Source organism: Pseudorca crassidens, chromosome 4, assembly GCF_039906515.1.
Source record: "Pseudorca crassidens isolate mPseCra1 chromosome 4, mPseCra1.hap1, whole genome shotgun sequence".
NCBI lineage: Eukaryota > Metazoa > Chordata > Mammalia > Artiodactyla > Delphinidae > Pseudorca > Pseudorca crassidens.
Genome location: NC_090299.1, coordinates 18,239,597 through 18,254,271, shown reverse-complemented (window position 1 = coordinate 18,254,271; position 14,675 = coordinate 18,239,597). Strand labels below are relative to the sequence as shown.

At 41.7% G+C, this 14,675-nt stretch overlaps 1 protein-coding gene across 3 annotated transcripts; it reads left to right on the top strand.

Annotated features, from left to right (window-relative positions):
* The first annotated feature begins 3,285 nt into the window (after positions 1 to 3,285).
* SPRY1 (sprouty RTK signaling antagonist 1) lies at positions 3,286 to 10,098 on the top strand. Of its 3 annotated transcripts, XM_067735125.1 has the most exons (3): positions 3,286 to 3,456; positions 4,170 to 5,040; positions 7,878 to 10,098. In XM_067735125.1, exon 3 carries the CDS (start codon positions 7,933 to 7,935, stop codon positions 8,890 to 8,892), a length of 960 nt encoding a protein of 319 aa, XP_067591226.1. In that variant the 5' UTR covers positions 3,286 to 3,456; positions 4,170 to 5,040; positions 7,878 to 7,932; the 3' UTR covers positions 8,893 to 10,098. The 3 variants fall into 3 exon arrangements, with proteins under 3 accessions (XP_067591226.1, XP_067591227.1, XP_067591228.1); XM_067735126.1 differs by lacking the exons at positions 3,286 to 3,456; positions 4,170 to 5,040 and adding an exon at positions 5,426 to 6,082; XM_067735127.1 differs by lacking the exons at positions 3,286 to 3,456; positions 4,170 to 5,040 and adding an exon at positions 6,090 to 7,077.
* Positions 10,099 to 14,675: the final 4,577 nt, after the last annotated feature.

Sequence of the window (14,675 nt, the reverse complement as noted above, 5' to 3'; positions counted from 1 at the left end):
ATTAATAACTTTTGTTGACCAGAATCAAAGCGAATACCAGGTGATCATTATAAGGACCATTCCATTTCTAGGTTCAGAAATCAAACCAGCAGAAGAGATGGCTAATCCTGTTTTCTTGCGGAAATGAAGAGCAATCAAGGCTTAGAAGGGAACATTTAATAATATGGAAGAGGAAAAAAAACAGGATTTATTCTTCAACTAGGTAGATAAGAAATGAAGACTGTTTTGTACTAGGGCAAAGATGTTTCCTTAGACGACCTTACCATGTGGATCTAATTAGCAACATCTTTGATACGTAGTAGTGATGCAGTTTGTCTGAACTCTTGCTGCTTTGATTCTTTGTAAAGGAATATAACACTTAAGGAATGAAGGGCACTAATTCAGAGCCCTTCCATGTGCATTTCTTTCTTTTTTTACAACTTGTAGAAAAACAGAATTACTTGTGACAAAGAACACAAATGGTTAGTTGTAGAATTATAGAGCTGACAGAAACTCTACAAATCATTCAGTATAACTTATTCCATGTATTGTTTGATTTGCCCACTTCCAGGATTTGAAACCAACACAGAACATTAATATTTCAAATAGGGCAGAAGGATGAGAATTACACTTACGAAAATGAAAAGAATGTTTATGGAAAATTTACAGAATAGGTTGGTCTATTTCTGTCAACTACAAAGATTGTTTACAAAAGGAAACTGAAAATAAAATGGCTTATCCTTGCCAGCTTTTCTTGGGAAGTATAGTAATATAGTGACTATTGTCCTAAAAGGAAAGTAACGGCTTAGTTTCCATTCTTGGTTCTTCATTACTTAATTAGATACTTATAGGGTAACTCATCAATTTCTGTTATTGTTTCTCAACAAGATAAAAGATTATATTTATTATCGTGACTTCACAGAAACATTGGGAGGATTAATAAGCTATTATTTTTCAAGAGCTTGGAACATATTGTGGTTCTGCTAGTTTGGCAAATAAAGTAGGTAAATGAGTAAGTTAAGCCTCAGTACTACATTTTTTCTTCTTTTTTAAATCACTAGCAGTTGCCAGGAGTTACCAGACCTTTTTTTTTCATTTTACTTTATTATTTTCTCAAAAGTCAGATCAGTAGAAGAAATGGCTAATCTTGTTTTCACATGAAAATGAAGAATGTCAGGGTTCACTTTCCATTCCACCTTATTTTTTTAGATCTTAATATAGTAAACTGAAAATTATTGTAAGATTTTCTCATGGATATTTACATTGTTTTTCCTTTTTGGGAAAATTTCATACTCTAGCTATCCATTTCTAGCCAAGGTACACTGTAATTAAACCTTCTAAATAAAGAACAATGTCTATTTCAAGCTAAAATTTTAGAATTTCTACCAAGTCTTAGAGTTGTAGGCAATCAGAAGAAGGAGCAGGTTTTATTAAATGTCTTCTAGATCCAGGGCGGCAAGGCTATACCTATATTTATTTGTAATGTACTATTTAGAGAAAAACATTGATGCATTTTAGTGCCAGATGATGTAAAGGGTCATTGGTCAACTTCGTGCAGCATACTGTTTGATTTCTAAGTAGAACATGACCCATGATGATGGTGTTATAGATAAAATTTCATGGATTTTATTATTGTAATTTAAAAATACTTAATCTCATGCAAATTGTAGTTTAATAATGCACCCGTGGTTGAAATAGTTTGAAGTTTATTTGCAACAGAAATCTTTCAAATATATTGTTGTAGGATTTATGGAAGTAAAATGTTCAGTGTTCCCTCTCCTGGTTTTATCATATTGGTGAACTGACCTCTCATCCTCAAATTGTGGTGATGGCGGAGAAGACAATTTTGAAGACCCATGTAAGATACTCTGATGGAATGTTCTATTTCTGAGTTGACTATTCCACACCCATTCAAATTGGGCAAGAAACTTATCCACTGGTTAAAGTTCATTACATCCCCAAATATAATGATATATGAAAAAATAGAAAATATGTACAATAATGTTGAGTTTATCCTTTGAAACAGACTGTTTTATTACAATTTATATTGACTGAATAGGTAGCTTCTTGCTTTAATTCTTGTTCTATGTTATTTTCTAGTGATGCTTTCTTCTTCTTGTTGATGGTCTTAGCAGTGCCCTAGGGTCCTGAGAGGTCATTCCAAATACAACTTTAATTTTTTAAAGTGCTCAAACATTTGAAAGTCTAGAATAGAAAAAACCAGTTTCAAAAGAATCACTTGCTATTAAAGAAGGAGATTAAAAAATTACTTTGAACCAAAAATGTCCGTACTCAAATTTATATATGATTTTTTTTTTTCCTGGAGTTTTGCTTTGTTTGCTTTATTTTGTCAAAGACTTTAAGCTATTTCTGATATGTAGTACCTGGAGAAAATATTTCCTTTCCACTTACTATATGTTTTTGGGTTTTAGGTATCTTTTAAAAGTCTCTGTGGAAACTCAAATTTCACATATAGTTACCCTCACTGCAGCAAGAAGTACACGATTGATAATAAATGTCTAAAATCCAATAGTTTGTAAGGAAACAAAAGCAAGTCTCCTACTGATTAAAATGCTTTTTTTTTTCAGTGACACATCATTTATGCTTAAGAATTATACAACTTCTTGGAAAATTATTTCTATTTTAATTGATTGCCATTTAGCTGATTTTAAAAAATATTTTTTTTTCAAAATTATAAATATATTACAAAATTGAAGGAGTTTGGGATTTTTAAAATTTGATTTTGGGGAAGTTATATCACAAATCAAGATAGAGCAATTATTATAAAATCTACAGCAGGAGATTGTGCCTTAATGACATTGTTACATACATTTGCAGTAAGGAGTGCCACCTTTTGAACTTTGAGGTTCCACATATTCTGAACTTTGCTTTAAATAGGAACTAATGTTATATTATCATCTTTTTTCTATCAATATACATTCTCTCACTAACTGATCAGAAGTGATGGCTTGATATACAACTTTTTAATCTTCTTTTATTCTTCAAAATTGTTTTCTAATTCAACTTTAAGGATAGAGTCCACCAATCCTTTTACTGAGATTCATGACTAAAGACTGCTGACTAGATTTAAAGGTATTCTTTCATGACAAACAGCATTTGCAGGATTTTTAGAGGCAATCCACATTTTTAGAGGACGTTTTTCACAGGAGGGTATAGGGCAACATTTCCAAGCGAGAACTCATGAACGAAAGAGGAAACGACTGTTGGGGAAATCCAGCTCCAGGTTTTCAGGCCGCCCGTATGATTGACATATGATATCACTGGAGGCGTGTCCTGGAGTGGAGGTGGAGGTGCCCGCGACGAGCTGAAATTCTGCGGAGCCGGAGTGGGACTGCTCTGTAAGGCACTCAGTGGTTTGCAGAGTGATAGCTGCAGACAGAACTCCCTGCCCTGGATAAGGAGCAGCTACAGTCGCTGTAAATGTGCCTGAAAAGCAATTTCCAATCTTTGCGTTAGGTAAGAACTGTTTCCTTTCTTTCCGCAGACATTTTAGGAAAGGTCAGGTGAGAAATGTTGGCTTTTGCAAGGAACTGGTTATTTCTTTGAACCCGCTTTAGATCTAAGATTACTGGTTGCATTTCAAATTACCAGTAGCATTCCCACTACTAAAACTAATGCTCTTAAAATAAATGCTACCACCAAAAGAAAAAGCAGGGCCCCTTTCCCTCCCCCCCTCCCCCCGTAAGCGAACTACTTAACAAGGTTAAAGTCTGAAACGGTCGGATGTGTGAAAAACTGGGTGGTTTATGCCGAAGAGGGGCTGGCACTCGGGTGTGTGGACCAAATGCGTGTTTGTTTAGGCATTGTTGGAGACCGAATCCCGAGAAGCAATTGTCTAAAACCTGAATTTCCCGTCTCTGTGTATTGATTTCCAATGCGCAGAGGCGTCGCTTGAACGTTGTTTGAACTCCTAGGCATTCCAAGGGGCAAAAGCACTTCGGCAAAAACGTGCAAGACTGCATGTTACTTTGGTTCGCTGCTGACACGCCGACTGTGCGCCCGCCTGTCAATCACTGGGAGAGCAACAGCCAGCACATGGCAGCGGGTGCGGGCGGCTGGCGAGCGGCCCGCTCCGCTCCACTCTCCTCCCGGGCGGCGGAGCGCGCTGCGCGGCCAAGTGCCTGGAAAGAAAGGGAAATTAACGTGTTTTTCTCTCTAATCGTCTGTAGCAGGCATTTCGGCCGTGGAAGAGGAGGGTCGGAGGGCTGGGAGTGAGCGCTGCCCGGGAGACGCTGACTGCCAGCACCGGAGTTCCCGGGGACGCCGTGCCCCCACTTGCCCGGCGTGCGGGATCGGGAAAGTGCCTGGACCTGCGCGGGGGGACCTGCGCCCCGCCTCCTCCCCGGAGGAGAACCCCCAAACCTCGCTGCCTTCACCACCACCCCTCAAAAAGCCGGTAAAAAATAAAATAAAAAATTCCCCCCCCAACCCCCGCCATCCGCGGAGAGCGGCGGCTCGGCCTCGCAGGCGTGTGCTCCAGCTTGCCTGCGCGGCTCCGTGACCCGCCCGCGGACGCCCGTTCGAGCCCCGTCCCGGGCGCCGCGGAGCCTCGAACGTCCGTGACGTGGATTTTCACGCGTCAGGAGGCCGCCACTCCCGCCTTTCCCGCGAGGAGCGACTGGAACCCGAGAAGAACTGTGGTCCGAGCACGCACCCTTATCCCCGCCGCTCCCTCGCTTGCTTTCCGGAGAGACCCGGAAAGCCCTCCCGAAGGGAATTGTTTTCTGGCTCTCGGAGGGGGCTGCAGGAGAAGAGCCCCGGAGGTGGATGTTACTGAGCTGCGCGGCGCACGCGAGCTGTGAGGAGTCTACGCCCGGCCGCGCGGAGTCTCCGGAGGATTGTCCCCCGCAGTCGGAAGGGGGCCGCGGGGAGCGCTCCTGCCCGGCGGGGACGGTGGAGGCCGCGGGCCGACCGGCCGCAGCTCGGGCCATGCCTCCCCGTTCTCCTCGCCGCGGTTGATGCGGGGCGTGCACGCAGCCGCCCGCACCGGGACCCGGGCCGGGTTGCACGGCTTGGCCCCCCGCCCCCGCTTCGGCCTAGGTGAGTGTGGGGCGGCCTCTCTCCCGCCGCTGGGGCGGGAGACGCGCGGGCGGGGCGGGCCGGGCAGCAGGTGCGGGCCCGGAGGAGCTGCGCGGGGGCCGGGGCCGCGCGAGGGGAGGAAGGGCAGAGGAGGTAGAGGGAGGCGACCCCCTCCCGCGGCGCGGCCCTCCCGCCGGGGCGCTCGGAGCTCCGGAACCGGGCGGGCGACCTTCCGCCTCCGCACGGGACGGCGAGCGGGGCCCCGCGTCCTCAGTCGCCTGCAGCGGTGGCGCCATGACCCGGGGTGTCCTCTCGGAGGAACCGCCCCCCCCCCGGGGGAAAGACGCTTTCAGGGAGGCTTTTGAGGGGGTCAGCGGGGCGGGGGTGGGGGCCGCGGAGCTGTTCGGCGGGTTTTCTGTGTCGGAGGCTCCCTGGGACTGGGGCCGGGAACGGCGTGTTTGCGCCCGCGTGTGCCTGAGCAAAGCCCCAAATCGCTGGGGACGCCCTGGCCCGGGTCTGCGTGCGCCCGAGCGAGCTGCCACTGTATTCTTGTAGTGAGAGCGGTGGAGCGGCGAGGGGAGGGGAGAGGGCACTGCCACTTTAAAAGTGGGGAAGTCCGCCCTCCTGAGGTAATGGTAACCTCAGCCTCCTCCCCTCCTCCTGCCCGAGAGAGGGAGCGAGAGCGGGCGAGAGAGCGAGCGAGCAAACTTGTTTTCATTCATAACTTTTTCCTTTTCCTTCCTCGCCGTCAACTCTTTATTTCCCGCTTGTCTCCGCGCGGATTGCAGAGGGCGCAGCTCCACCGCGGTAGCCGGCGAAGTGGCGACGCCGCTCTGCAGCCCCTGCCCCTGGCTCGCTGCGCCCCGGCTCTTTAGGAATCCGGCTTCTCCTTTAAAGTGTAGACAGCTATTTATTTATAACCCTCCCTGACGTGGGCTTGCTTTTTGGCGCCCGCGTTCGCTCTGAAGGCTCTCACCGATTTGTGAGCCTCCTTGGTGGCATACGCCAAGAGGTTTTGGAAATCCACGGTGATCCTTAGGATGTGATGGGATTGTCCGAAAAGGTATTCGACTTCGATTCGGGGGTTTCTTGGGGAAGACAGTCCGCCGAGAGCGTGTGAGCGTGTTTGGGGCTAGATCGAGGACTGTCACTGCTGGAAGAGGGGCTTTGCTTCAGATCAGAGGCGGCCGAGTCTCTTCGCTCTTTCCTTTTATCCGGTGGTCTCCGCCACCGGCCAGCGTGAACTTTGCCACAGCTAGCGTTTAAAACTCAGATTCAAGTGCCTGGTGTTTTATCTGCCCTCTTCAAATCCACCGTTTTTCCTTTCGTGTGGAATCCGCCTTACTACCTTTAGGTACTCTTCGCTTTAAAAGCATTGGGTTAAAAAGTGCTTTGCGAGGAGGAATGATATTGTGCAGAGTAACGATGGAATCTTTTGAACAGCCCTTAAGGATTCCAGGACTAAACCCAGCAGGTTGCGAATGTTTCTCTTTCTGTACAGAGAAGGTAGAAGAAAGTAGAAACTCGAGGATCTGAGTTGGGAGAATGAGGGAGGGGAACGCCAAGAAGTTAACATGTAAGACTTAGTCCGGGGACATTGAGTGAAGTTAAGAGGTGAAATGGACTTCTTTCCGCTTTATTCCTTAAGCTAACATGTTTTGGCTCAAGGTAGTAGTGGGGAATGGGCATTTTTTTCTTTTCATTCTTGAATTGGATCAAATCTGTAGGCTTTGGGAGGAATTTGTGTGAGAAATGTTTTAGTCTACCATTGACTGAAAACAAACGTTTTAATGTTTGATTGTTTTATGAAGAAGACATTATAAATTAGAAACTGTTAACTATTGGTGTGGAAACAAATGCTTATTTTTATCAGGATATTACTGTACTTTATTACAAGAAGCACATGGATTCAGAGTTGGCAGTACCTTTGAAAATCAAAATCTGTCATGTAAATACAGATTTTTAAATTAGAGGAAATACGGATAATTAAAATGGCCAGGATTTCCCTATACTACTAAAGGCCTAACACTTACTTGTGTGTGAAAGTTATCTCGTTAGGTGAGTGAGCCCTTATTTAAACTTAAAAAAACAATTCTTTCATGATTTCAAATGTGAATACTCTTAACGTTCACTGAACTGTACATTAAGTTTCGTGTGTGTGCTTTAGAGGCTATAAAACACCAAGAGCTGTTGTATTTGTCTACATTTGCATCTTGTACATTAATAATGAGCTAGCTTTAAAATTCTGGTTTCTCCTGAAAAATGACCTCTTATTTTGAGATTCCATTTTAGTTTGGAATCTCTTTGATTTTTTTTTTAAATGCATGAAGTATACCTTGACTAATTTCCTCACCATTAATCTAATGCTTGTAACAGCAAACAAATAACAGAAGGCAACAGTGCCAAAGCCATTCTTAATTTTTTTTAAAGAGTGGCTATTTTCCTTTGTGGAAAACACCCATGAACTGATACTGAGCTCTCTTTAGATGAGAGCTGTTTATTAGTGCTTATACTCAATATTCCCCATGAGGGCATACTCCATTTTAATTGTGTGTTAGATTCACAAACAGGAAGACATTACTTCTTGATTCTGCTTTTTAAAACTTGAAAAAACTTCTAATTCTTATGGCATGGGGTCTCTTGCTTACATTCTTCTTCTCTGATGTGGTCCTCAGCCTCTCTCAGAATTGGACTCTGGCCAGGACCCCAACATCATTGTAATCCACTGATGAGGGAGATCATTACCAGGTGGTTTAGGCAATTTGTGACTTGACGGGATCTCTCGCATCCCCCCTCCCCCCAACGCTTCTCCTCGTTTATTTTTTCCCTGTTTTTTTTCATCTTTGATTTCCTTTTAGGATTTCAGATGCATGCCAGGTTTCCACTGATTGCCGGAATTCAAGATCACTACACATGGATCCCCAAAATCAACATGGCAGTGGCAGTTCAATAGTTGTGATCCAGCAGCCTGCTTTGGATAACCGTCAGAGGTTAGACTATGAGAGAGAGATTCAGCCTGCCGCTATTTTGTCCTTAGACCAGATCAAGGCCATCAGAGGCAGCAATGAGTACACAGAAGGGCCATCAGTGGTGAAAAGACCTGCTCTTCGAACAGCACCAAGACAAGAAAAGCATGAAAGGACTCATGAAATCATACCAATTAATGTGAATAATAACTATGAGCATAGACCTACCAGCCACCTGGGACATGCGGGACTCTCAAATAATACCAGAGGCCCCATATTGAGCAGATCAACCAGCACTGGAAGTGCAGCCAGTTCTGGGAGCAACAGCAGCGCCTCTTCTGAGCAGGGGCTGTTAGGAAGGTCACCGCCAACCAGACCAGTCTCTGGTCACAGGTCTGAAAGGGCAATCCGGACCCAGCCCAAGCAACTGATTGTGGATGACTTAAAGGGTTCCCTGAAAGAGGACCTGACACAGCACAAGTTCATTTGTGAACAGTGTGGGAAGTGCAAGTGCGGAGAATGCACAGCTCCCAGGACCCTGCCATCCTGTTTGGCCTGTAACCGGCAGTGCCTTTGCTCTGCTGAGAGCATGGTGGAATATGGAACCTGCATGTGCTTGGTCAAGGGCATCTTCTACCACTGCTCCAATGACGATGAAGGGGATTCTTACTCGGATAATCCTTGCTCCTGTTCACAGTCACAGTGCTGCTCTAGGTACCTGTGTATGGGAGCCATGTCTCTGTTTTTACCTTGCTTACTCTGTTACCCTCCTGCTAAGGGATGCCTGAAGCTGTGCAGGGGGTGTTATGACTGGATCCATCGCCCAGGGTGCAGATGTAAGAACTCCAACACGGTCTATTGTAAGCTGGAGGGCTGCCCCTCCCGGGGTCAGGGTAAACCATCATGATTTTTGGAGGTGGGTTGGGCCTCCTGAACTTCTAGCTTTCAAGCTGTGGCTGTTATGAAAAGATCCTGTTAGATACTGGTTTTATTTTCTTTGCAGTTTTTCCCTGTTTCCCACATTCTCTCCCCCTCTTCCCAAGGTTTGACTCATGGATTTTACTCTAACGGTTGATCTTCAGTAACAGTGAACTGTGAAACTGCACCTGGCTCCCCCTTATGACAAGAGCCTCTGCCATCCGCTCGAGAGGATATTGAGAGCCAGTGGGCTTTTGTGTAGCCGTTTTGTTCTGCAAGCAACTTTCCAAAGTTGTGCACGTGAACATACCCACACACACACCCAGACTACAGTGATTTAGAGCTGTTTTTGATTGGGTACTCTGGGAGCAGGGAAATTGGTTTTTTAAAGAGGCAACCATTTAATTGCTTAAATAAGCTATGTATTAAATCTGTCTCCAATTAGGGCGCTCTTCATAGCATTGGACCCTTAAGTGGCAAGGGGGATATGTTGCTGTTATAACATTAAAATTCTCCTTTAACCACTGCCTTCTCCTTCTTGCCCCTCAACGTTCTCTCCCCTCAGTTCTGGCATTATCTTATCCTAGAGATGCCAGTTTTGTTTTCTGGGTTTTTTTCCCGTGTAATTTTAGATTCGCTTTACGATATAAATCTTCACATTGGAGATATATTAGTTGTATCTTGTTCATCCTCATTCAAAGCTTTCATATTTGTGAAGGACTCGGCTCCCTTCCGTACCCCCACACTTTTCACCAAATTACTCTCGTCACTGAGGGCACTTGGATGACTGAAGTTGATATTTATAGCTGATCGATCTATACGTGTCACAGAACTATGCTGCCTAAAGTGATCTTGGCTCCTTAATGGTTTTTGGACCCTTTGGTTAGTTAACAGCTGAGTAGTTCTAATCTTTTCTGTTTTCATTGCCTTAACCACAAATTGTGGTGCTTTTTGTATATTTTATGTATAAATCACAAAGTTGAATTCTGACTATTTTTAAGACAAAAGTCTGTTAAACTTTTTTATTGTAAAGAATATTTATTATGCGAATCTATTATTTTATGATATTTATTGCAAAATGTTGAAATGTACTCATGTCTGAATATAACAAAATATCAATACATAACGGAAAATAAGGTGACACCAAGAAAGTACATATGTTAACTATAATGCAGAAAATATATTAATTAATGAACCTGTCTCTTGATTTCTTCATTTATTAGCCTGTACTGTTGTGGTGATTTTTGTCATTTGCTTCGACTCTTTCGTCATGCATACCCCTTTTCTTTCTTTCCCTTAACATACCAAATCTAGATGCAAGTGAGCTCAAATTTTGAACTAGATGTTTCCTGGAAAATGCATTAATCAAGATTTTGTAATCCAAATTGTGTTTCAACAAATGCCTGAGTAAATCACTTTACAGAGTGAAAAAACTTTGTAATTAGTGTTAACAATTCCTGCCACTTTTGGTTATTTTGTAAGCAAGGGGTTTTGTGTATGTCATAGTTTCTTGCAATGGGACGTATTTGTAAGTTTTAAAAAATGTTTATCTTAATTCTCTTGGATTAGTCAAAAATTCGTTTTCATCCACAAAACTTAAAGGACTTAGTTCTGCAGGCATGCTTGGAGTCTCTGGCACTGTCACTTTAATAAAACATTCTAAAAGTTAAGAGTGCACCAAGGGAATAGTTAACATTATCAAAGAGATGTTTTAAAAACATTCCAGTCCCTACCTTTTCATTTCGTTTCATAAGTCTCTAATGTGACCTGATCAAATAACATTTTGACATGTTTTGTGGAATAAGGAATCTGAGGGCCCTGAAACTTTATATAAAGAAAGTAAATATTTTTAGTTTTTAGTCTGCTGAAGTTACGACATGGTTAGAATCTTTGGGTCTGATAAAATTTTGTGCATGTGACCCCTCAGACTCAGTTTCACGAACTCCTCCCTATGCCTAAGTGATGTGTCAAAGAATAATCTGCATTTGAGAATAAGATGTTGACATAATATGAGCCCAGGATTTAGGCTGTCAAAACTCTTACCCAGCGTTTTTGTTTTGGTTGTCTCTTTACATGATTTGGCTACTAGTTTTGGAGTACTTACTCTTTGTAAATAGGCTTTGATTTTGGTTTAGTCTGACAAGACATAAGTGGTAGAAACTTGTTTTAATGCTTTTCCATCAAGCCACTAACCTATTAGTTGGCATTGTGACGTTTGATATAATCAAGTATTTGCGCTCTGAAAGCAGAAACTTTTTTTTTAATGAGTATTTGTGTTTTGGAGGCCATTTCATAATCTACAGTATTTCAAAATGTGAATTTATTTCCTCTTGTACTCAAGTTATGTGATGATATCACCGATTCCTTAATATTGAATATTTCATTGACGTTTCGCTCCTTAATGAAGTGTATAGACAGACTCCCTCAAAATAACTGTGTATAACTTTTTTCTGTTATTTAGACCCTTCGTATAATTAGGAATTGGTATAAGAGCTGTCTGTAGCTATACTAACCAGACTAAGAAGCTGTAGCTTTTACTGAAAGAAATTTATAACTTTTATGAGAAATGAGGTATGCTGTGGAGTTTTAACTTCAGGCTATACGGGGAATACATTAAAATGACAATATTAAGACGGTAGTCTCAGGCCTGTATTTGGAAGTAGCAATAGGTTAGAGGTTCAGACGTCTAACATGCTTGTCAGGTGCAAAGCGTAAATACTTTGATTCAAAACTGCCTCCATTGTGATGGTTTAAACCTAGAAGGAAAAAATATTAGGGTGTGTCTTCATGAATGCTTATGAGTCCTATGCTTTTTAATACTGATGATCATTTTAAAGTGCCATGGCTTTGAAAGCATCCGCAAAGCTGAAATTTCTTATAAATTCCACTGCCATTTATTTGATACTGCCCAGTGAAAAATACCAAATAGAGGGGTTAACCTTTCCTTTTTTATTCCACAATTTTGTCCCTCTTCCTCAGCCACTACAGCTTGACAGAATGAATATTTTTGTTAAATAGTTCCTTTCCAGCATATTTTCTGAGTGCCATTCTTTTCATTCCAAGAAGTTTTATTTAGATAATTTAATTGTGAATAAAACCAATGCAGGATTGCTGTAATTGAGTAGTTTCCCGTCAACAGTTTATAAAATGTCACTCAGCAGAAAAATGGAATGTGAAAAAACAGATATGCTTCTTTTTGTGAAGGCCTAAGGTGAATCCTTAAATGATAGTCTGTTATAATTATTATATGGTTTTCAAAATCCAAACCATAGAATGAACATTCCAGTTATGACTAAGAAAAATAAAAAACAGTGGTTTTTAAAGTGAAAGGGAGTTAAAAACTAATGTTTTTACCCTAAAGTTAATATTGGAATCAAACTCAGAGGGTTCATTTCCAGAAGATTGATTTAATTTTTTAAACTGTCTCCTTTTCCTAAATCCTCTTTTTGTTGAGTAATGTATTTCATGGCAGTTTTTATGTATAGCTCTTTAGCAAAAAAGTACAATCCCATTTTTAAACATGTATATATATTGCAAGAGAAAGTTTGGCATCATTTTTTACACATCTTGAAAACAAAACTTTAAATCCCCCTTTTGGCCAATTGACAATTGGGGGACTTTTTTTTTTCCATTATTTCACTTTAGATAAGACAGCCATGTACTTAATTGACCAAGTTATTGATTCTTCTGATATTCTCTTGGACTATTACCAAGCCATTTTGCTACATTGATTGAACCCCTACTATGTGCATTATTCCATATGCAGAAGAATTCTAGAGCTAGAAATAGCTATCAGAATATACTTGCTTTATGTTTCTCAACCATATGTGAAAGTAAATATGTCACTAGTTAAAAATCAGAAGTCTGTGTCATAGCTCAGACCTACTCTACCAGAAGGATCTCCAGGAGAGGAGCTTGATATTCTTAATTTCAAAAAGCTTCTTGGGTGATTCTATCAGGCAATTTTGGAGTCGCTTTTTTAGTTTGATGTCTTCATTTTGAGAATGTAGAAACAAAGCCCTGGCTTGAGAAATGTTCATGATAGCTAGCATAGAACCAGGACTCTTCAGATACAGGATTTTCTTCATTTCTTGGCAGCAAACCTGGTACCTTTATGTTACACGTTAGCCTTTACCATTTCGTTCTTTTTACCAGAACGTGTTTCCTTCATAATTAATCAATTTGACCATAATTTAGGAAATGGAATGTTTTTTCTGCATATATTATTTGCACTTAGCTGTCAGGAATAAGTAGCAAATGACTTAATTTCCATGATTATTTTTCATATGTTATTATTAAAGTTAACAGCTTCTTCTGAAAACAGCATGTGTGCTTCCCCTGGCCACGTGCATATGGTAATAATGGAACAAACGGATTCGATCAGTTTGTAAAAGATAATAGTAACTTGGCATCTAGATTTAAGAACTTGTGTGATGGTACTTCTTACTGTTATTCTGGTCGTTTCAGGATTACAGTGATTAAAAAGCAGATTTAAATGTTCTATTTTGTACTATTAAAAAGATTGATGTTAAAGTCAGATAGTCGAGTCATACTAGGTATGGCAATAACTCTAAGAGAAAAAGCCATCAGAGAACCTAGAACTCTTTTGAACTAGGTAATTTGGGAAAATATACTAAAAGCTTCTGTCGTTCACTAGTAAGTAGTCCGAGAGCTTGTTTGGATAAAATAATCATAGAACCATACTTTTAGTGGTAGAAAGAAACTTAGACGTCATCTATTGCATCTTCTTTAGAGATGAGAAAGCCCGGTTCAGAGATGTTGCTTACCTAAAGTCATGATCTAATTGCCAAAATAAAATAAACTTTATTAAAAACTGCTTGCTGCATATGTACGTTTGGTAGAAGATCGGAAGAAAGGAGAGGTTGGTTGTGGGGGGCAAGACCAACCTCTAAACCAAAGTTTCAGGTTAATTTGTAAGTTATAAAATTTAACAAGTTTGTGAAAGCACAATGGACAAACGGTAGTCCAAGGCAGAGAAATAAGTGCCGTAAGAAAGGAATCAGACCAAAGGAGCTGAATAAATTTGATGTAAGAAAGCAAGGTGAGTATTTGAGAAAACTGAGTTCCAGTTTGGCTAGCAGCGGTTCTCAACTTCAGCTGTACATTAAAACCACCTGGAAGTAAAACAACAACAAACAAAACCTGTGCCCTGGGTGGGGCTTTGTCTTTTGTCTGTCTTCCAAGCACCCCAGATGATTCTAAGACACAGCCGCAGTGAAGAGCCTCTGAATTAGATTATAGGTAAGTGTAGAAGAATTATGGGAGATTAAAATGGCAGCTATTAAGGTAAGAGGCCAGTTTAGAAAAAGAAAGAAGTATTAAGGGTCAGAACTAGGTTGGAGGTTAGTAGGAATGGAAAGAAGGAGGCAACGTGAGAAGTAAACCTAAAGGGCTTTGCAGTTATTTGTATGTGGGGTTGAGAAGGAGGAAAGAATTGAAAATGATGCTGAGGTTTTGGACCAAGGTGAATAGGCAAACAACGGTAGCTCTGTTAAGAGAAATGGGTGGAATTAGTTTAGGAGGTATGTGGGGTGGGAAAGTTATGAGTTCTATTGGGATAAACTCTTACAGTGCAGGTGAGTTGCCAGAAGGTAACTGAGAAAAAAGTCTAGAATTTAAGAGAGGTGGGTGATGGCCCATCACCCACATGGGGGTGAGAGGGAACCTGTAGCATAGATTTTTTTCTAAGGGAAAGAATGGAACTAAAAGCAGGCTAGGAACAAAACCTTGAGGAACATGCCTATATTTAGG

Bases quoted from the DNA above. Each gene is read 5' to 3' on its own strand.
- SPRY1 (XM_067735125.1), top strand. From the start codon at position 7,933: ATGGATCCCCAAAATCAACATGGCAGTGGCAGTTCAATAGTTGTGATC.